Genomic DNA, 22875 nt, shown 5'->3' with positions numbered 1-22875 from the left:
GGAGTTTTGTTTTTGGTTGGGTTTGGTTTTTATTGGTTTCTCGGTTAGTGTTAATTTTTGTTTTGTTTGGTATTTGGTTTGGGTTTCTTTTTCAAATTAAAAACTGCAAACGAAATAATATATATGTAAAAAATATTTGTATGCTGAAAATAGGTAGAAAATTGGTATTTAAACAAGATGTAAAAAATAATAAACTAAGCTAAAGCCTGGGTTGGAAACGGAAACATTACCTTAGTCCAAAACTAAGAGCAACTGAGGAATAGGAACTAAGATCAGACCAAACTGTAATCTAGGAAGGATATCATTACACTTTGGTCTGAAAAGGATAACAATCCTATGGAAATATACTGCCTAGGATAAGGATACGCTATGTGGAGTTTATATATATATGTATAGAGTACAGAAGAGATATAGAGACGAGAAGGGGTATGTGTATGTGTGCGAATTCGAATGGTTGAGAGATTCGTATGCTAGTGTTATAGACAAGTCGATAGAGTATATATATATTGAACATGTTGTCCTAGATATTGCCGACGTCATTTATGCGGAGGAGTATGAGACATAATGCTCTTCGGCCTGACAAAGCGCGATCGATGTACGAGTACGAGTTTTATGGATGTGTGTGATCTGTGATGTACTTGCTGACTCTGAGATTGCATTATATTGTGGCTGCTGTCGCGAGCTCAGCGAAAAATACGATTTATAGAACATGTATAAAACTGAATGCCATGCGCTGCAATAATAAGAGATTGGCAAAATAATAATAATAAATATGATTTGCAAAGAAAGAATGCTAAATTGAATTCTTTTTGGAAAGCTTACATCTTGGTTAGTCTGAGAGATGAGATCGAGATTTAGATTCAGAGGTAGACAGAGAGAAAGTTTAAGATAAAAGACAGCGCGCTGATCAAAAAAAAAAGTCTTAATAAAAGTTCGAAATCAATATCGATAGAGTAAATAATATATACCAAAACATGCCACGAACAAAGCTTTTTAATTTAGAATTAGAATAATTTTGCTGTAATTTTTCTTGCAAGTAATTTCTGTGATTTTGCATTCGCAATTCCGTTTTCCGGTTTCCGGTTTCGGTTTGGAAATTGAAAGAGAGTAAACCAGTTTTTCTGGACTGACACTTACCCTCTGTTCTGCCGGCAGGAGCAGACCCTTCTCGGCGGCCTTCACCAGGTCAATGTTGTTCTTCGGCTCATTGGCATCGGTCAGACGGCCCTCGGTGGCATCGATCAGCCCGCTGCCGATGGCAGCCGTTAGTGGGACAATGACCCCACTGCTGGGGTCTCGCACCACCGTCGACGAGGGATCCACCAGACCCGAGCCAATGGCCTCGGCCAGGGTGAACTTTCGGCGTCGGATGATGTCGGGATGCATTTGGAAGGGATCAACTAGGCAGCCGTTGGTTGGGTTGTACAGGTTAAAGGTGATGGCTTCTAGCAAGCCGAATGACCGCTTGGGCGTGCAGATCAGGCCACTCTCGTAGGCCTCCTGCAGGGTGCAGAGCTTGGAGGTCTGCGTATTCAGTACATTCGCCTTGTTCGCATCCATCAGGCCCTTGCGGAAGGCCTCCGGCAACCGGACCAGCTTGGCCTTGGCCAGATCCTTGACCAGCGCGGAATCGGGATCGATCACGCCCGCACTGGCGGCATCCTTGAGCGTGTATACCTTGGGCGTTTCGATGACAGTCAGCGAATCGTTTGCGCTGTCGTCGTTGGCTGGTGCTGGTGCGGATCCTGGTCCACTGGCTGGCACATAGGTCAGCATTCCGGTCTGCAAGTCCAAGCACTTGGACTCGGCCGCCTGGTCAAAGGTGACCGGCTCACGGACATAAACAATTAAAGTGGGATCGAAGGCAAAGTACAGGGCCTTGGGATCCACGAGTGTGCGTTTGGTGGTGTCCACGAGACCGCGTTCCACGGCCACCGAGTAAGGTAGGAATTTAAAGCTATCGAAATCGCGAACGAGCGCGGTCTTGGGATCGATTATATTGTAACGGATGGCCTCTTCGAGAGACATTTCGCGCGGTTTGCTAATCACAACGCTGACAGGCGTTTGTCCCAACAATTCAACGCTATCCTGTCGGCGAACCACGTCGCTGCGATCGGTCAGTGGACGGACAACAGTTACGAGTATACCCCGAGCGAGTGCCACGTCATAGTTGTAAGCTGACTTGGACTTGGGATCGAATACCCTACCCTTGGTCACGTCAATGTCCCCGTTTTCAATGGCTTCCGTTAGAGGAAGCTCCTTACCGGTGACCTGATTCTTAAACACGGTCGTCGCGGGATCTATAAAGCCCGAGTGAATGGCCTCGATCAGATCGAGATACTCGCCGGTTGTGGGGTCGCAGAACTTACCCGTTTCGGGGCGGTAGAGTTGCTGACGTAGGACAAGTTCAAGGCTAAGGAGACGGCGATTGGAGACAATCAAACCCCGGGATCGAGCTGCCTGCAGATCAAGCTGTTCGCTGCCCAAATTATAGACTCCCCTAGAATCATCGATGAGCTGCTCCTTGATAGCGTTTGCCAATCGCAGGTACTTGCCACTCTCGTGGTGTTTTACCAAACTGGAGGACAGGCTAACCACATCCTCGACACAGGCTTCATTCAGGTTGAGCTTGCGATTCGTGACTGGGTGAAGAACCTTGCGGGTGTTGACATCATAGAAACCCATGGACAGGAGTTCGTACAAACCGAAACCGGCATTCTCAATGTCCACGATCAGACCTAAGCTAAGGGCCTCGCCTAGCGGTACAAAGTTACTACTGCCCGGCTCCCGGAAGACACCCTCCCTACGGTTGATAATGCCATTGCGACAGGTCTCGCTCAGCGAGTACATCTGCTCATTTTGCTCATCGAAGTAGCACGGCAGGTGCGGATTAATGACGAAACTGCGCATACTCTCGAGCAGAGTGATCTGGCGACCGCTACGGGGATCGCTCAGCTTGCCAGTCTTATCATCGAATAATCCCTGATGGATCGCTCGCTGAATGCTGATGGGCGCATTGACATCCATTAGGATGCCAATGTCAAAGGCGTGTTTTAGAGTCATTGTCTGGTTGTTGTACAGTAGCTTCGAGTTCTGAGCATCAATAATTCCCGTGTCCTTGGCGTGTGTCAGGTTTAATTGCTTGTAAAGACCCGTCTTGAAGTCCCTGATTTGCACACTGTGCTCGTCCAACAAGTTAGTGTTCAAGGCCTCGGCAAAGTTTAGTTTCTCGCCCGACTTGGGATCCACAAAGTGTCCGTCGATCTCATCGTAGACGTTCTTGACCACAGCCTCAATGAGACGCAGTGGCTTCTTGGCTTCGACTAAAACACCGCGATCGAAGGCCTCCTTAAAGTCAATGGGATTGTCATCGGTATCCTTCACAGTTCCCTGCCTACTATCGATTATGCCAGTTTCTGTGGCCACCCCGAATGGAATGATCTGGCCAGAGCCCACATTGACGACCGTCGAATCGGGATCGAGGATGCCCCTACGAATGGCACGTTCAGTTGTGAGTTTCTCGCGGGTTACCGTATTGCTGAACTGGCCCGTCTTCGGATCGTACAGACCCCGGTAGACGGCGTCCGGCAGGCTGCGCTTGCGCTTGGGCGGGATGAGAATACGATTCTCCAGGGCTTCGTGGAGGGACAACTTGGTGGAGGCATAGGGATTGATCACATATCCGCCAATCGGGTCTAGATAACCCTTGGCTATGGCCTCGGTTATAGAAATGATAGACTCTGTCTTGGGGTCGAGCAGCACCAGCTCCTCGGGATTGATGAGCTTCTGGGCAATGGCCGACTTAAGGTCCAGCTGCTTGTCGTCGATGGTGAATTTGGCTGTCGAAGGGTCGTAAAGACCACGCAGCAGGCAATCGACCAGGGACAGCGGCTTCTTTGTGCTGATCAGGTAGCCCTTGACGAAGGCCTCGTCGAGGCTGATGTTGGGCGAACTGAGCGTGCCACGGACCGTGTCCAGAAGACCCACCTTGGCCGCCTCTTTGCCCGGCACGATCTTGTCGTGATCTGCGTCTTTGACCAGTGTCGTGTCCAGTTCCACGAAACCCATTTCAATGGCTTGTTGGAGGAGGATCTCCTCGCCGGTGACTGGATTGAGAACCTTGCCAGTGCTGGGCATGTAGTATTCACGCTGCAGCACCTCCGGCAGGCTCCAGGTGACGCTGTCTGTCTTCAGCAGACGCTGCTGCACCCCGACATCGAAGGGCACCAGCGTGTTGTTTTTGTTGTCCTTGATCTGACCCGTGGCAGGTAACACCAAGTCATCTTCGATGGCGCAGTCTAGCTTCACTTCCTTCTTGGTTACCGTATCCACAATCAGAGATATCTTCGGGTCTACTAGACCAATTTCAATGGACTTTTGCACATCAACTTGGTTCTGACTCTCCGAGTCAAAGAGCTTGCCTGTCTCGGGATCATACAGACCCTTGCGGACGGCCGCCTCCAAGGAGATTGGCTTACGTGCGCCGGGCACCAAAAAGCCTAGCTGGAAGGCCAGCTCCATGGGGATCTCCTTGAGTGTCTGAATGTCAATAACCGTGCCCGCTTGCATGTCCACCACTCCCAACTCAATTGCCATACGCAGGGGAATCACCTCACCGCTGACTGGGTCGCGCACCGATATCGACTGAATGTCCAGCTTGCCACTGTTGATGGCCTCAACAATGGAGCAAACCCGACCATCGTCAAGTACCACCTGTCCGGTCTGAGTGTCAATCGTCACGTTCTCGATACCCGATGGACGCTGCTCCTCGGGATTCGAACGGATTATCCACTCGCGGGCGATGCATTCGAAGAATGGAATCTTCTTGCCTGTCTTGGGATCCACCATGTGTCCAGTGTGTCTGTCCAGCAACGGACGCTCTAGAGCCGTTGTGAGGTTCTCGTATTTGCCGGTGCTAAAATTCTTCACCAAAATAGTCTCCGGATTGAAAATGTTCATGTCAAAGACAAGGGTGTGGAAGGAGATTTTCTGGCCTGTGTTAGGATCAATGAAGTACTGATTCTCGGGATCATAGATGTTCAGATCGTTCAGGTTCTCGACAGTCAATTCGGTGTCCACATCCACCAGGTAGGTTATCTGCTGCAGCACAATAAGTTTGTCGTCAATGATTTGGACTTCGTCCAAGGGACTAAGCTGCTCCTCCTTGAGCAGCGTTGATACAGTCTGAGATTGCTGTTCACCATCCACAATCACCTGGCACTCATCGGGACTGATAAGATTCTGGGAAATAGCATCGCCTATGGCCAATGTCTTTGGAACCTCTCGTTTAATGGTGGTTTCCGCAGATTGAGCTGGCATTTCCACCACATCTCGAGCCTCATCTTCCGGAGTACCATCTGCACTTGTTGTTGTTATTGTGGTCGTGGTTACTTTGGTGGTTAATGTGGTGCTGCCAGTGGAGTACACTTCACTTGGTTGTTCTTCTACATACTCGGTTACCACTTGAGATGTGGTCTGTCCTGGTTTCGGTGTCTTTTCTGTGGTCAGGGCATCCACCAAAGCCTTGCCAGCAAGGACAGGTGCTCCCACAATGGCCAAGGCGCCCAACTTGGCAGCATCCTTGACATTCTGCATGATATTACTGCCAGTTCCCAGTGCTTCCTGCGGACCCTTCTCACGCTCAATAAAATCAACAACGGACTGATGTTTGTCCGAAGCAGGATGACTGATCTGTTCGAGATTACCAGGTTTTTGGGGCTGCTTCTCTTCATTGATGATAGCTGTAAATGTTTCGGTTGTCTGAGTAGTATCCGTAGGTTTAGCTGGTTCCTCTACCGGCGTCTCTTTCACTGTTTCAGTGACAACAGTCTCCTGCGGCAGCTGTCCATCCTTGCCCGTAGTTGTAGTTGTTGTGGTAATGGTTGTTGTTGTCACTGTAGATTCCGTGATTGTTGGCTCTTCGATGGTAATTATTCTTTCTTCTAGCACAATTGTGCTAGGTTCATTGGTGTGCTCACGAGGTTGATCCACTTCAACGGCTTCGTTAATCTGTGCATCCACAATCTTTTCTGGCTCCGACTTTTGCGTGACTGTAACTTCCTGAACCGTCGGTTGTTCTTCTGTTGTTCTCACCGTTGTTGTAATAGTAGTGATAGTTTCTGAACTTGTGACAGGTTCTTGAATTTCGCTTGTTACTTCTGTAATCTTTGTCTCAGAGGTAGGTTCAGCGAAGGGAGCCAGTGGGGCTTTGAAGGGTGGTTCAATTTCTGACATCTCATCCTTTTTAGCAGTCCTTGGTTTCGGTTCTGGTTTTGTTGTTGGTTCCGGAGAAGGCTCCTTAACAGCTGGCTCGGAAGTTTTCTCCTTTTTGAATGGCTCTCGAATTTTTTCGGCAGTATTTTCCTCCCTCTTAACTGGCTCAGGATTAGTGTCCTTCTTAACTGGCTCAGGAGTAGTGTCCTTCTTAACTGGCTCAAGAGTACTCTCCTTCTTAACTGGCTCTGGGCTGGGCTCTTTCTCCGATGACTTTGGACTGGGTTCTTTCTTAACTGGCTCTGGTTTCTTTTGTATAGGTTCCTGAGCATTTGCTTCCCTAGGAGCTGTCTTGTCGGCTGTATAATCTGTCTCCTGACTTGTCACTGCAGGTATAGTTTCAGTTACCTTAACAATATCAATTTCTTCTGCTGGCACTTCTTTGGGCTTGTCAGCAGTCTGCACCGGAACTGGCTTCTCCTCCACAGTTGTGGTAGTTTTGACATCTTCAACAACAACTGGTTCGAGATCACCAGACTCTGTTACTGTTTTTGAGGTAGTTATTGTTGTGACTGTTGTGGTGGTCAGCGTGCTCGATGACTCCACCGTTGAAGCTTCCTGAGGCTTTGCCTGCTGCTGCTGTTCGTTAGCTATAAAGTTGGCAGTTGTCGAGCTGATGAAATTCTCTGTTTCACTGAGAAGATTATCCACCTCACTTGGCACTTGTTGCGGCTGTGGCACATTGCGGCGCTCCTGGTCAATGAAGGAGGTTTGAGGTTGTTCTGGTTGCTTGCTTGTCTTGGCATCTTCACTGGGAGACTTCACAGAGTTAATGAGGCTCTTAACGCCGCTTACGAGGGCTCCTCCGGCCAGCACTGGAGCTGCAATTACTCCCAGTGCTCCCATCTTGGCAGCATCTTTAACATTTTGCAGAGTCTTCGACGGCTCCTTACTGCTCTTTGCATCGCCTTCGGTCACAATTGGGAGGGGTGTTTCCTTTGTGGACTGCGTCGTGCTGACCACTTGCATTTCCTGCTTGTGAGTGTCCGAGCTGACCACCACTGTCTGGGTTCGCTCTTCCACTACAACTGTTTGATCGCTGCTCGTGGGCAGGTTCGCAACAGCTTCAGGACTCTCTCCCGCTGATGCCTTGGTCTCTCGTGTTGTGGACTCCTCGCGCAGGATTCCAAGCTCCTTAGCCTCTTCCAAGCTGCATACTTCGCCGGTGTTAACATTCTGCACCTCGTTGTTTGAGATGAGTACGTATCCTTGCATCAATTCAATGGTCTTGGTGGTCACAGTATGGACGGCTCGAACAGTCTCCATTATCTCTGTCTTGGGAATGGGTTTCTGGGTCACCACAAAGTCGGAAAGATGTTTCACTACCAGCACACCATTCTCCATGGCCTGACGTAGGGGCAAACGTTCTCCAGTAGTTGGAACCGTCAGTGTTTGGCTTGCAACATCAATGAGTCCCCGCTCCAAGGCAGGCACCACCTCAATGGCATCTGGCTTGGGGGCATAGGGAATGGACATAATAAAGTTCTCATCGATGGCTTGCTTAATGGGGAGTGCCTTCTTGGTACTTGGATGCAGAACCACACGCTTTGACGGCTCCACAAGGCTCTTTTCGACTGCCACTGGGAAGATCATGCCCACCGGTGGAATTTCCACCTTGGATTTATGCTGATCGTAGCTGGGATCGAAGAGTTTAGCTTCAATGGCTTCGGTGATGTTAAGGGTCTTGTTCTTGTAGCTGAATGTGGAATCATCGGCGTTGACAATTCCCTTGGTGATTGCCTCCTCTAGGGTGCATTTTTCGGGCTTGTGCAGTTTCGATTGTGGATCCAAGACCTCGCACACGATAGCCTCGTGGATGCTTAGTGGATATCCACTCTCTGGATGTACAATAGTCTGAGTTTGAGGATCAATTAATCCCTGAGCCGCCAACCTCGGTACGGACAAGCTCTTGGCCAATGGCATCAGTATGTGATTGGTTTGCTCAGGATCCAGAATCTTTTGTTCGACGGCTTGGCGGAAATTAAGCACTCGATTGCTCTGTGGATCGATAATTTTACCACGGCGGCCATCAATTAGTCCTGTATTCAGAGCCTCGCTTATGTTGACCACTTCGCCTTTAGGATTGGTGAAGTTGCTAGTATTTTCGAGTATCTGGCAGGTCTCCTCATCGATGATTCCCTTGCGCTGGGCATCCTTTGGCTTCAGAATGATCTTCCGCATGCGCTGCAGAACGACCACCTTTTCCTCCACCGTCGTCGTCGACGGTTCACTGTCAACAGATCGTCCTCGCTGCAGTTGATCTCGTGACACTATACCTCGCTCATAGGCCACCTCAACGGGTATTTGCTCTCCCGTTCGCGGGTCAGTGACAAAGCGCACCGTTCTCAGTGCTCCCTCTGCGGCAACCAAAGGAGCACCAACTACACTCAAGAGTCCCAGTTTGGTGGCTGTGATCAGATCAACTGGCTGTCCTTCGGAATCGAGTATCGTCGCTGTCTTGGGATCGTAAATGGCACGAGCTATCGCCTCTGTCACCGAAATGGGTTGTTTTGTCGTGGGATCTATGATCTTGATCAGCTGCTCATCAATCAGTCCTTGGCGGGCCGCATCGAAGATGTTCTCCGTTTCCCCGCTCTGAGTGAAAATCACCAAAGCTGTGGACGGATCGTAGATGGCGCCAGGTGCAATTTGCAAGGGCTCCGGAGAGGCGAGTTCTCGCTGGCAGGTGAGCACCTCCACAAACTTGGGCGGGGCATCTTTCAGGGGTGTTGAAACCTCCAGAACATCTGGCATATTATTAACCCGAGTGATGCGAAGGATTGTCTTTTGATTGGCTCCTCTTGTCGCTGGTACAGTCTCCAGAATAATTTTGCCCTCGTCGATGGCACTTCGCATGCCCAGGACTTGCTTCCTGCTGTTGGTATAGTTGCCATAACTATCCAGAATATCACGTTCAAAGGCTGACTGCACGGAGATCTTGTCACCGGTGCTAGGATCAATAACAGAAACTGATAGATTGTTGATGATCTGCCTGTTGATGCATTCCTCAAAGCTGACCAAACGATCTGTGCCCTGCACATGGAATACTCCCGTATCGGGATTAAATAGTCGCTGCTCGATGGCATCCTTCAGTCGCCAGCCGCCGGGAGGCAGCTCCATGATCTGACGCTCTGTCACATTTTGCTCGATGTAGCTGCTCTTCTCCATGTTAATAAAATCGGAGACTACGCGTTGAGGCTTTACCAGCTCCTGAGAAATGGGAATTTCCACCGATTTCTCCACATACTTGGTGTGTTGTGTGTTTAACTTGATGGGCTCAGCTTCTGGTATGATCTGCTTGGTCACAATGGTGATTGTGGACTTTGTCTTCTTCCTATTTGTTGGCTCTGGAACGGTTTGATTGCTGTCGGGCACCAATAGGCCGTAGTTAAGCGCCTGTTGCACGGAGTAAACGTTGCCTGTCTTGGGGTCTTTAAAGAGCTGCCTATCCTCGTCAATGAAACCTTGTCGCACCGCCTCGGTGAAAGTGAGCAGCACACTCTCGCCGCCCGGCTCTTGGGAACCCGCCCTGATTGTCACATATCGATTGATAGTCCGTGTCACCGTCTCTGTGGTCAGTGTAATGTTAAGTAAACTGCTCAGGAGAAGAGCTCCCTCAGGTGTGATGAACTTCCGCTCGATGGCGGTGTCCAAAGGCACTGTCTCCCCGGTCTTGGGATCCAGCAGGTAGCCCGTCTTCGGGTCAATCAGATTGTGATAGACCAAATCGAACACACTGAGCTCTTTGCCACTGGCATTGTGAACCCCGATGCCGCGGCTAAACATCTCGTACACCTCCTGGCGCACCAAACCCTCACCCACGGCAACCTCCAGGGGCACCAGGCTATCCCTACCCGTCTCTAAGGCAAAGCCCGTGCTCTTGCGACGCAGAAGGTCACGCGACAGGGCCACATTAAAGCTAACATAGTCGTTGCTCCTCAGATCCTTGAACCCGTCAATATCGAAGATCGAACGCTGCGCCACGGAACTAATCAAACCGCGCTCTACCGCCTCCGGAATGCTAATGAGTTCGCCAGTCATAAAGTCGCGATACTTGCACTCCGCCGGCAACACGATGCCGTCGGCAATGGCCTCCTGAAGGGTGACCAGTTCACCCTTTCGCTTGGTGATGCATTTTAGCTGATTCCCGTCAAGCACACCGGCCTCGATCGCCTGCATGATGCTCAGCTTTTCGCGGCGCATGGGACTCGTGATCTGAGCCTGCTTATCGAGCAGGTTCAAATCGCAGATGTCCTTCAGCGTGTACGGTTTCACGATCAACTGACGGTTACGCGCCTCCGCGAATGTCAGCTTCTCCTTGGTCACCTCGTTCACGTACCGACCGGTTTTGGCATTAAGGACGCCCGACTGCAGTGCCTCCTGCAGTGTGATTTTCGTATCTCGTTTCGCGTCCACCACTTCACGCACACTCGCGTCGATCAACTGATTGGCAATGGCCGAGTCCAGCCGGAACTTGTCGCCGGAGTTGCGATCCGCTATCCAGCCGGCGCCGTCGACCAGGCCATGCGAAATCGCATCGCTCAGGCACAGCGCATTCGACTTGATTGTCACCGACTCGTGCCGGATGAGGTAGCCGCGCTCGTAGGCCTCCGCCAGGCTGATCGTCTGGCCGGATTTGACGCGATACAGGCCGGTCTTGGTGTCCACACTCCCCGCGGTAATGGCGTCGGCAATGTTGCGTGGGTTCTCGGGCGAACCCAGCGCCGCCTCGGGCGACTGCTCTACGGTAGTGTTTACCTTGATTCTCTTCTCTGCCGTCTCATAGCCGGACTCCGCTTCGGTAATCTCGCGCTGGATAACTTCCAGCAACGACAGTTCCCGTCCGCTGGCATCACGTCCCGCTCCCGGTTGGAGCAATTGGCGGGCCAGCTGCGCATCAATTAAACCTTGTTCGGCAGCCTGTTCCAGGCTGATGCGTCGGTCGCCCACCAACATTTCGCCAGTGCGTACGTCCAGAATGCGTAGCTGGATGGCCTCGCCTACGGTTAGGATGCGACCGGTGCGCGGATCACGGATTCCGGCGATATCCAGAACGGATTGGCCACCCAACTGCTGGGCGCGCTTGAGCGTCTTAATCTCGCTGAACTGGATCTGCGACTGGGGCAGGTTAGCAGCGGTGCTGTTAACCTCCTGACTAGCTGAATCCAAGCCATCGCTACTGTAGATGCTTTTCGTAGAGCTTTTCGTTGTCTTCGTTGAGCTGAATCTGCGAAGGAAGTGAGAAAACCTTAGAAACCAACTCGGTGGCTATTGTAACTCATACTCACTGTGTGGTGCTGTAGGTGGTGGTGTAGAGATCCTCCTGGCGTGCAGCGTAACCATCACCAGTTGGTACGCTGCCCGCACTGAAGTCAACCCTAAAGGTCTTGAGCGGTTTCTGAAGACTCTCAGCGTATTGCTAAATGCCAAAATGAAAGCAATTTCAGTCAGTTTTTTTGTACAAAATAAAGTCAACAACTATCTGCGGAAGGTCTTTGCGAGGCGAGGTAGGAGTAGAAAAAGGAGGAGCTGTGGATGGAGTATTTTTTACCTGAAACTCGAACGCAAAGTCGTAGTCACTTTCCTCTGCCACTTGGACAGCTGTGGTCGTGGTCGTGGTCTGGGTTTTGGATTTGGTCGCCTTGCGACCCGATCTATGCTGAGGCATGTCTAAGGCTTTCGTTTGATTCAGTTCGACAAAGTAGTCATAGTCAGCAATTTGGTTTTGATTCGTTGGCTTAGTGGGGGCCTCTTGAATACACTGCGCGAGATTTAATTATGACAAAAGCAATTAGAGATTTGCGATTTACGGATACAATTTACGATGGACATAGAGACGCGTCACTTTGAAGTTGCCCTGACCGTGGAGCCACAAAACAGTGTGGAATGTGTTTATGGCATGCGTGAGAGTGATACGGAGTCGCGAGATAAAGTCACCGACGATAAAGCAAACTAAAAATAATTGAGTTTCGATTCGAAGAAGCTTCTTCTCCTCCTATGGAGGCTATAAAACAATGCTTCATGGAGCTGGTGGAATCTTGGCACCTGGTCTTAAAGTGTCCAGCCTGCCTATTCTCTCGTTGAATCACTTTTCGACCCACTCACTGGATCCAGTTTCACACAGGGAACACATTATTATTATTATTATTATTATCAGCACCGAACCGAAGCACACAAATCACAAATAAAGCACACAGAAATATAAAAAATAATAAAGAAAAAAAAAAACACGCACACAAAAAGCCAAAACCCAAAGCCTTTATGAAAATAGAAATGACGCTATATATAGGGAGCGAGGGTGACCTCCTCCACAGCTCTGCAAATAACTTGGTGCAAACTTGAACAAGAGGGCAGGGATCCCCATGAATGGGTAAGGAAAGAGCCTGCTTTTCTTGTAGCTGTTGGTATCTGGAGTACATCTTATCGGTCGGTACATCTGTTAATTTAATTTTTATCTTTATGAACACCGACAGACAGAGAGTGGTGGTGATTCAATGGCAAAATGCCTGACAGATGGTTGCAGGTCATAGCTTTGGTCTTGAAATGCATTGACGTCATTGTAGAGTTCCGGTGAAGCATCATTTACCAGATGAAGTCATTGAGTTAAGGAGGAGGAGTCTGCCTCTCGCTCCAAAAGCGATCATCGTTTATGATTTGCATTTTCGAAAAAATACAAATAAACTACTAATTCGTTTGCTGCTTTTCAAGGTCGCCCTAGAGTCGGTAAAAGCAACAAATAAATTATAATTAACAAAAACACGCATACAGGAACCAACACACATCGACAGGGACAGGCATTTATATGAGTGCGAGTTCGAGTACGAGAACAATGATGTCATCAGAGTGGCAAATATTTATTTTGATTATAAATGAAACAAGTTTTGCCCAACTGCGAATTGAAGCTGAACTAGTGTGCAAAGTGTAGAACACAAATTCCTACTTCTCAATGGCTTCTCGAGTGGGTTTGCTTGGAGAGATTAAACAGATTCTAGGCTCGGATGCGCTTGACACTGATAACATGACTAATACGCCACGTTGTGCCGGCTACAAAATGAGGGCAAAGGAGAAACACAGCCGAGCCGGCCCGAGTGACTGAGAGAGAGAGAGAGGGAGAGAAGGAGAGAGAGAGAGAGAGAGGAAAGCTTTCCACATGCAGCATGCTGCAGCCTGCATTTGGACCTCGCCTTTGCCGCAACACGAAAATAGAGGCGCCTCCCTTTTATAGCTAGGCTAAAGCAAAGGCAAAGACCCCGAAAGAAAAACGCTCGCTTTCATTCCTGATTTATCGTTAGAATACCTCTAAAAATACATATAAAATAAGAGACATATATTTATACATCGCACAAGGCACACACTGAAGCACTGACTCCTCTGCGGCACAAGTTTAATCGATAATCGAGCGGAAGGGAAAAGTGCACACCACAACACACTTTAAGTTTTGGCTGTCTCTGGGAAACCTGGAACTGATCGCTCTGTCCCAAGGCAAAGCATCGCCTCTGATGGATTGCACCTCATAGATTAGATTAGCGCCAGCCCTGACACTCTGGCGATCTCCGGTGTTGATAGGAAGTCATATATCAAGCAAGTCACTAAAAAATTGAGCGAGGAGAGAAATGCCCTGCCTCGATTTATTATGATTGTTATTATTTCGTTAGAGGGGAGCTCTGGAGCTATTTAACGCCATTTAACTGCACTAGGTTATGGTTCATTTTCCCGATTTATGCAATTTTTAATGAGCTGCAACCAGCTGAGTCACTACCAAAATGTGTGGCTTTTATTTTGTTCGATTTTTTGTGTGTGCTTTTGTTTTCATTAACACCCAAACAGACAGACATTCCGATTCTTGTTGCGACATATTCAAGGCTATATTAATAATGTATTTCTTTTATATTTCGGTTTTATTTTTTCACACTCTCAGCGAGAATCGGTTGTGTTTGCTTTTCGGTTATATTTGAGTTGCTTTTCGAGTGACTTCATTGCGACTATATAACAGAAACCCACACTTTTCGGGCACTTTTTAGGGTTCTCAACTATTTGGTATAGGTATTTGTATTTGAATTTGAATTTCTATTAGCATTAAATAAAAGCGGGCCACAACGATTCGCATTCAATTGAAGGCACCACCACAGAGGCACGGACACACTTTCTATCTTTCCGTATGTGACATCATGTCGGCCCATGCGGCGTATGAGCAATGTGTTCTAGCGCGAGGATGTCCTATGCCTTAGCTTATTTATTTATTTATTTATCACATCGAGTGGCTCATAATTACACGTATAATTCGTATGGGAATTTAACAAATCCAACAAAATCCGGGAGGTTCTAAAGGTTTTGGCCTTTGTTTAGTTTCGTTTCACCGGCACAAACAGACACACACAGCGGATACGCGATTCGGTTGCGTCGTTACACAACCACGTCGCTTTCGGAACTGAATGGAGGCCCCACGGCACTCTCTAGTGCTGGCCATAGCCGTGGAGAGCGAGCTTTTCAGAGACCAGAGAAGCAGCAGCACCACCACCACAACCAGAGAGGTTGTGAGTGGATGAGAGCTTCCACAAATGCCGGCTGGTTAACGAAGAGAGAGAGCATTCCCCACCGCCAGCTGTTGCGCCAAAATGATAAACAATCCATTTACAAAGGTTTCTGGGAGGTAAAAAGGTAAAGAGGGATTGCCAACGAAGTTGGCTCCAAATTAAAGTCGAAAACAATATGCGGAAGTTGAGAACAAAGTATCTGCTGCCGCCGTAGCTTGTTGATCTTCTAGGTTCTTTATTTTTTTGTATTTTGGCAAACAAAACCAGTTTGTGCCGCCATCTAACCTTCTAAATAACAAAATACATAGTTCGCTATCCAGTCTACTTAAGCCAGCAAGCGGAGCTGAGCTTCTGTCCGCCCCTGCTATGCATATCAAGTTGGCTTGAGCTGAAGGCAAAGTGGTAATGGAGCAGTTATGATGTCACTCGGCGAGGGCAAAACACCTTTGAGAGGTTCCAAAACAAATTGGGATTACATTGAACATGGGTTTCAGCGTGAACTTGTTTACGACATGAGAAATAGATACTTGAACAACTTGAATACTGAACAGAAATTAAACAGCAACCGTTTAAAATCATGTTTACATCATGGGATAGCCTCTTCAATCACATTACAACTTCTTCTTAGTAAATCACCCTAAAAGTTGATTGAACTTCTGTTTACATCGTGTCCGGCGATCCCTCGATCCCTACTCTGCTCATTCATTATGGTAATTGCCATCTAAATATTTACACTCAACTTATTTAAACAGCAGGCGGCAATCTCTCTTCTTTTGGAACCAAATAGCCAAGATAATCAACGTTTTTAATTGAATTCCTCTTAGTTCAAGCGATGCCAAAATAAAACCAGTTGAACAAAAACGACCAAAATAAGAGAAATACAAATATTTTGTAGAAAAAGAAAAAGAGTTGACAGATGGAATCATTAATGGCGACAAAGATGTTGATGACGTCCCCCCCGCAGGCATTGAATTTCGCTTGGAATTAGGTATATAGGAACCCATACGAGTGGTTGAATGGGCCTCATTAATATTTATAGAATTCATCGTCGTCATTCTTAATTTGAAATCTGTCTCCAATTTGCCTAATTGGTCAGCCACATGACAATGTGGCAGTGGTTTATCTACAACATTGTTTGGGAATTAAAAAATAACAAAAAACAACAAACGAAAACAAAAGCTAAACTCCTGACATAATGCAGCCCAGCGACGCAATATTTATTTATATATATTTGAAACATTAAACAAATTGCTGCATCAAATTGACAGTCACGAAGAGCAAAAAAATAGTTTAACATTTTTTTATATATAAATTAATCAAGTTGTGATTTATGGTGGCAACATTTCAAACGTTGACACTCACTCGCTCGCTGGCCATTGACAGCGGCATCTGATGTGATGTCATTATTGCTGAAGCCAAAGCTTGTGTCAGCTTGCACCGATTCTGAAGGTTAATTTAATAATACCAGCCAGCGGTAACAGATACAGATACAAAGACCGACATCAAGAGAGATACACACAGATGAAGGAGGAGACACAATGAGATGCCAGAGATACAGAGACATACGTACTCGTATTTGCATTTGAAAACTAGACACTAGACGCGTCGCGTAGAAAAGCGAAAGCGAACGAGTTCGTTAGCTGAACTTGAACCCTGGTTTTTTATGATAACGACCCAACCTTAGCCAACGATCTGTTACCAAAATAGATTGTGACATCATCCTAAGCAGATCTCCTGCTCCCAGCTCCCTGCTTCCTGCTTCCTGCTTCCTGCTCCACCTCGCTAGAGATCCTTCCAAGAGGATGAGGTTTTGTATTACTCACCAGACCATCGCTGCCATTCACTTCAATTGCTGTCTTTAGCCTCTGTGACAATTGTTCCAGCAACCTGTCGTATTTCGTATTGAGATTGTCCAATCGCTGGCTGTAATACTGTGTGGCACCCGGATCGCTATCCGCCGGCCGGAGATCACGGCGCGGTGGCGAGAACGATGGCCGGGCCTCGAGCAGCCAGTCCACGAAGCGCAGGCACTTGCTATCGTAGATCTGCTCCAGGAATCCCGCGGTGACATTGATTTCGATTCGATTCGATTCGATTCGATACGTTTCGTTGGTTCGGTTGGTTAATTTCGGTTAAATGTTAGTAATTTTGTGTGTTAAACAAGTTGTTGTCAGAGAGGGGTAAGGGGTAAGGGGCAGGAGTAGGGGTACTATTGATATATTTAGTGCTTTTTATTTTTATTTTTATTTTATTGATTAATCATTACGAAATTACTTGGTTTCTTTTGGTAAAAATTGCTTTTTAATTGGTTTGTTTTGTAAGTTTTTGGTTTGGTTGGTTTGTTGTTGGTTTGAGTTTGAGTTTAAGTTGGTCAAGCTATTGTATTTGTAACCCACCCAAGTGTTATTCACGCACCTTTTGCCCGTCAGGTAAGACTAACATAACTTGGTCTCGCTGGGAGTCCGGTTTAAATGGTTTAAAAAGCATTAAATATATATCTATTTAAGGATATTGTGTTGAAAAGTGTCAGAGAAACAGCTAAGAGGTGTTTGAGAAAGAAGGGATTTCGGTGTTTGGTCGAAATTTCCACAATCACTCATTGCAGTCACACGGAAACTAAAACAAACTGACCTATGGTAACCCGTCTTCAGTTTAAAGGGTTACGATAGATCAGTTTCTAATATCTAATCACACACACACAAGATCAATCATACAAATTTTTACCTTGGCTTCGCGTATAAGTCGTCCTCCAGCCACGTTGACATTTTCGATTTTTGGTTTTCGTTCGATTGCAGCTCCGAGCAGTTTCTATATGGGTTTTCGAGGGGTATTTTTTTGTTTTCGATTTTTGTGTTTTTTTCAGGACATTTTCGGGTATTGTTTATAATTTTTGATCATTTTTGTGTTGGTTTATAGTGTGTGATAATATTTTGATTGTGAAAATACAAAAATTAGACAAAAATACAATTTTACAATTAGTTTTCAACTACAAATACGATAATACTGTGTGATATATATGTATATATTCAATATAATGTGATGTCCCATATCGTTCGATATGGGTTCATGTGTATATAGGTGCGGCTTACATATCTAAAAGAGGGGACAAAGAACTACAAAAACATAAAAGTAGTTAAGTTTCAAAAACTACAAAACACAAATTTGGTATCAATTTACAGTGTGGCGGCGAAACGGGACGGGGATATCTCCCCTATGGACTACGTATATGGGTATTGTTGTGTAGGAGGCGGCGGTGGTCGCCACATTTGGAGGTCTGTCTGATGTGTATATATATGTACATGTGGGGAATGTGTAGGAGGTCCACAGACCGCTGTTGGATTAGACAAGAACTACTGCAAGAGTACGGACAAGGGACTGGAGATCTGTTTGATCTTTTTTGGGGGACAGGTAACATATGTAAATGGGATACAAAAACAAAAAACAAAATATACACAAAAAGTATAGATATAAATATATATACTGAGACGTGTCCAACACCGGCGGATTAAGCCCATTAAATATATAACTGTGGGAGCAAAGACTACGTTGGGACGCAGGGTCAATCAATGGCTACAAGGAGTTCCCTTTAACGGAAAGGCTACGTATATATACTTTGTGTTTTTTATGCCCCTCCCGCAGGGACAACCCCTGGGGAGGGACTCCTAAATCTGAGCAAAACTGTACAAGGATCTCTAGGTAGGTTCATCTAATGCTAGAGAAATAGAGACTATCGCTGATCTTGGAATGGGTAATTGAGTTATTACAAGGGGCTGGCAGCGTCTCTGTACTCACGTCTAGTTCGTACGCCGAAGTGGCGGTGGGCATGGCCGAAAGGCGCTCCGTGGTGCCATCCACCCATGATTCCTCCACTTGCACGCTCGACTGGAGATTCTTCATCAGCCCGATAGCCGTCTCGCATGAGCGCATTCTGAAAAAGGCACAATGATATGGCGTTAGAAGAGCAGGTTCAACTCCATCTGTGGACGCCAATGAGGCGACACAGATACACACACATGGGACACAGGTGGCGCCTGGCCAGGTGGACGACTTACCTCTCGCCCAGTTGGTTGCACACCGCACTCCAGCGCGTGTTCAGACGCTCCACATTCGAATGCAGGCGCTTCAGGTCACCCAGCACCTTGGTGGGCACTCCCATGCGTCCCAGCTGGTCAGCCGCATCGTTCATCTTGTCCATCTGCGGCTGCTGCTGTGTGATGATGTCCTGCATGTGATTGAGTTGCTTGAACACTTGCTGCAGGCCCTCGGCTGTCGAAGGCAGATCCTGGTGCTTGGCCAGTTCATTCTCCAGCTCGGAGATTACATGCTCGTTATCTTCCAAGCCAGCCAGCGAGGCTTCAAGCAGCTTCAGACGATCCTTGTGCAGTCCACTCTGCGTATTCAACTCCTTCCACAGCTCCATCAGGTTGTCCAGGCTCTTCTTCAGCACAGGAGTCTTCAGAGCAATTGTGCGGAAGGTCTCCTGCAGATGCTTCAGCTCCGGCTCCAGCAAATGCAGCCTGCGCTCGTAGTCGGCATGAATTTCAAGCACATGCTCCAGCGAGTCCAGATCCCGTGGCAGTGGAGCTAGAATAATCTGGTCCAGCTCACGGGCCATGTCCTCCAACTTGCTCTTGATGGCAATGCATTCCTCGGTGAAGATGCGGCTGGCCTGCTTGCTTTCCTCTGTGGAAGAAAGGAAATTTGAGTTAGTTTGGCTTCGAAAAGAGTTTATTTATAATTTAGAATGTATTTTGTAAAGGATCACCCCGTGTTTTGACACTAGCGAACAGCTTCTTCATGTTTGACTGGACTTGACAAGACTAAGACGCGTTCTGGCTTCCTGCCTGTCACTTTGTCGCCGAACACAGACTAAAGTATCAAGTATTAAATTCAATTAGCCGCCGTCAATTAACTGTTTCTTTGGGACAGCTGGCGAGCGTCGTCAATTGAAAAGCGAGGCAAAAGCTATCCCCATGGAGACCCCCGCCCGAGTAATAGATACTCCCACACTCACCTTCGGCGCGCGCTCGCTTCTCGAACTCATCGAACAAACGATTGACCTCGTCCATTTCGCGACGCAGACGTCGCAGCTGTGGATCGTTGGGATCGCCCTCGCTCAGCAATTTGTCGGCATCATCGTTGAGGGCACGTCGGATGGCTGTGCGCTGCTCGGGACCCATGGCCAGGAACTGGTCAAAGTCCCAACCCTTGACCACGCGAATGGTGGCGAAGATCATGTTCTGGCGCAGGCGCAAATGCTTCTTTTGCCAGAGAGCCACGGAACGATCGAAGAGACGCTTCAGGCGCTCGGCGGCATCGATGGCCTCCTGATCGGGAGGAGGCAGCAGCAGACAGGCGCCGGGTATCGGACCCTCCTGACCACCGGCAGTGCGCACGCGCCACTTCACGCGTCCCGAGTTGTCCAGCAGCGTAACCGTCTCGCCCTTTTCGATCTGCAGCTGACCCTGCTGCTTATACGCGCAGATGGCCTGCACGGGTCCTTGACGATTCACCGGCTGTCGGCGCTTGTTCAGCGGCACCACAGTCTGGGCCCTGCGCTGCAATGTGGCAACGGTTTCACCGAAGGCATTCAACTCCTCACGCAAATCCTGCATGCCCCTCAGAAGGGTTTCACCCTGATCGAGGCCAAAGTCCGATTGCGAGAACTTGCTATTGAGTATTTCGTCGCGCTTGGCTAGCCACTGTTCGGCATCCTTGATCTCGCCAAAGAACTGATGGTACTCGGTGGCGTGCTTTAGATGGACCTCTAGGCAGAGTGTCAGCTGCAGCAACCAGGCCCACTGCTGCTGCAAGGCAGTCAGATGGGCTTCGATGCACTTGGAAGCAGGATGCTGTTGGTTCAACAGGGCCTCACCGCGATCCAGAATGGTGGCAAAGTGCATTTCACGCTTCTCCAGTTCGGACATAAGGTTCTGTGAGGGAATTAAGAATATACATAAGTTAGTAAGCTATAGGAAACAGTACTTAATAAGTGCACTTGGTTGGATTTGCTCTTTTTTCGGAAATAGAAAATTTATCTCTTGGTATTTAATGAAACCGATTGGGATCTCTTACCTCGTCGCCATTACCAAATGCACGCTTGTAATATAGATAGATAGAAGCACAACACAAATATGTAAAACTAGCTCTAGAAGGGTTTCTAAGAAGGGATGCCATCGTCGCCACTTACCTCATAGTATCTGTGCACGGAGGGCAGATCGAGTTGCTTGTCCGCCCAGTCGCGTGTAATCTCCACCTGCTCCTTCTCGTTGAGCCACTGCAGCTCCGCCGAGGCCTGGCCCAGGAAGTGCTGCAGTGAGTCCAGATCGGAAAGGCGCTTCGTCGAGGTGCTGAGCAGCTCGGCGTATACCTTTTGCAGCTGATTGAGGCGCTGCTGATACAGTGCCAGCTCATCCCCAGAGAACTTGGTCTGCTGGCGTTCGTCGTTGAGTATTTTGGAGTGGAACTGATCGATGATCTTGTGCTCGTGCTGTTGACGATCCAGTTCCTCCTTGACCGATGGCAGGTCGCTGCCATAATCAGCGGCAAGCAATTGTTTCTGCAAAGATTTATAAGTTTTAGGTTATTCTTAACATATAAGAGGGTATGGGAGGATAGTGAAATAGAAGGATAGTATGATTAAGGCGCAAAAAGAAGGAAGGGAGTATACAGGTCCATAAAGGAGGATAGAGCCTACTCACCAACTTATTCTGGCACCATTCAATGTGCTCCTGCAGATCGCGGAAATGGGGATTCGTGTCGATCTGACGGGACTCGACCACCATGCGCGTTTGACGCGTTACTGTGGTCTCGTGGACGGGATACTTCAAACCGGACAGCTTCTGTACCAGGTTCGTGTGGAAATTGGTGCGCAGCTGAGCCCACCGTTGGTGCAGCTTGTTGACCTTCTTGTGCAGCTCGCTGACATGGGGATAGCGTCCCTCGTTGAGCACGTGACAGTCCTGATTCATGTCCTGGATGGGCTCCTCCAGATGACGGATCTCCGTCTCGAGTGCCTCCACGATACTCTTAGCGTCCACGGGATGCAATCGCTCGATGCGGCGTCCCTCCTCGCCAATACGCGTCTCCAGATCTGTAAGTTTCTGATCCACATGCTTGATCTCGCGCTGCACCTTGTCGGCCAAGCGCTGCAGCCTTTCCAGCCGCTCGATCTCCTGCTGCAGAATAACCTCACGATCCTGCAGGGCAGTGTTCATGCGATACCAGGCCTTCTCTATGGCATCTGGCCTCAGTTCGGCCTCCACGTCCACCTCTCCGACAGTTTCGAAGTAGCGTTCCAGCTCCTTGTAGATCTGAACGAGCTTTGACTTCTCGCGCTTTCGAGCGCTCACCTCCTCACTGCGGAAGCGCTGCAAATCGCTCAGCAAACGCTTCATCTCTATGAGTGTGGGCGGGAAAGAGCGCTCCTGCAAGTAAGCTGTCTTTTCGCGGCACCAGTAGATGAACTGCTGGGCCAAATCGCGGTACTCATGGACGCGACGTTGCGACTCCATGTCGAACAGTGGATGGATAGATGGGGGCTCCGGGAACACATCATACAGCGATGAGATGTACGTGATGAGAGACTTCTCATCCGGCTCGTTGGTGTCCACATCTGCGAGGTAATCAAACAATTAGATTTTGCATATAATAAATAGATATTTTTGAACCTACCCTCGGGATCCAGTAGACGCGTCACTCCGTACTCCTTCTCCACAATGTGGAAGGCCGTCTCCAGGCGCTCGCGCGGCCGATCGTTCCTTGCCTTTCGCCAGTCAAGCAAGTCCGGTCGGTTGCGGTGCACCAACGCCGAGAAGGCCAATCCATCCCTCCACGACGATGTAAAATCGTTAACACGCACGCCCGGATACCGAGCAGTTGAGCGGCGTGCCCAGCGCAGCAGGGCCTCCCGAGCGGATACGTTGTCCTCCTTGCCCACAACAATATCGGAGATCTGGTGAAAGGTTCAAGAATAATTTATTATGACCAAATAAATGATAAATGATATGTAAGTATTATTTTTAATTTAAGATAAATCCCTAATTGGAGGAAAGCTGTGTCTGAAAGT

The 22875-nt window shown here is 48.2% G+C and overlaps 1 protein-coding gene across 50 annotated transcripts in view; it reads right to left on the bottom strand.

The window, feature by feature from the left end:
* The window catches only part of shot (dystonin-like protein short stop), a 54113-nt gene that overhangs the window by 19408 nt on the left and 11830 nt on the right, over positions 1-22875 (bottom strand). For 45 of the 50 annotated variants that reach the window (XR_015272860.1, XR_015272862.1, XR_015272861.1 and 42 more), the window contains 10 exons: positions 22482-22761; positions 21509-22422; positions 20998-21366; positions 19822-20740; positions 18860-19490; positions 18600-18735; positions 17532-17615; positions 16631-16852; positions 11562-11692; positions 1138-11500 (listed from right to left, as the gene is read on the bottom strand). Coding sequence is in view for 40 of the 50 variants with exons in the window: in XM_086838228.1 (XP_086694354.1) it covers positions 1138-11500; positions 11562-11692; positions 16631-16852; positions 17532-17615; positions 18600-18735; positions 18860-19490; positions 19822-20740; positions 20998-21366; positions 21509-22422; positions 22482-22761 (14049 nt within the window). In the remaining 10 variants the exon portion in view is untranslated. Of the gene's footprint in view, positions 1-1137; positions 11501-11561; positions 11693-11824; positions 12035-14545; positions 14717-16630; positions 16853-17531; positions 17616-18599; positions 18736-18859; positions 19491-19821; positions 20741-20997; positions 21367-21508; positions 22423-22481; positions 22762-22875 lie in introns of those variants that run through there. The other 5 variants (XM_086838233.1, XM_086838232.1, XM_086838234.1 and 2 more) reach the window with 3 other exon arrangements.

This window comes from Drosophila serrata, unplaced genomic scaffold (assembly GCF_035046125.1).
Source record: "Drosophila serrata isolate PLE 108 unplaced genomic scaffold, ASM3504612v1 contig_347, whole genome shotgun sequence".
Taxonomy (NCBI): domain Eukaryota; kingdom Metazoa; phylum Arthropoda; class Insecta; order Diptera; family Drosophilidae; genus Drosophila; species Drosophila serrata.
Note: the sequence above shows the minus strand (reverse complement) of the source record. Positions and strands in the feature narration are given on the sequence as shown.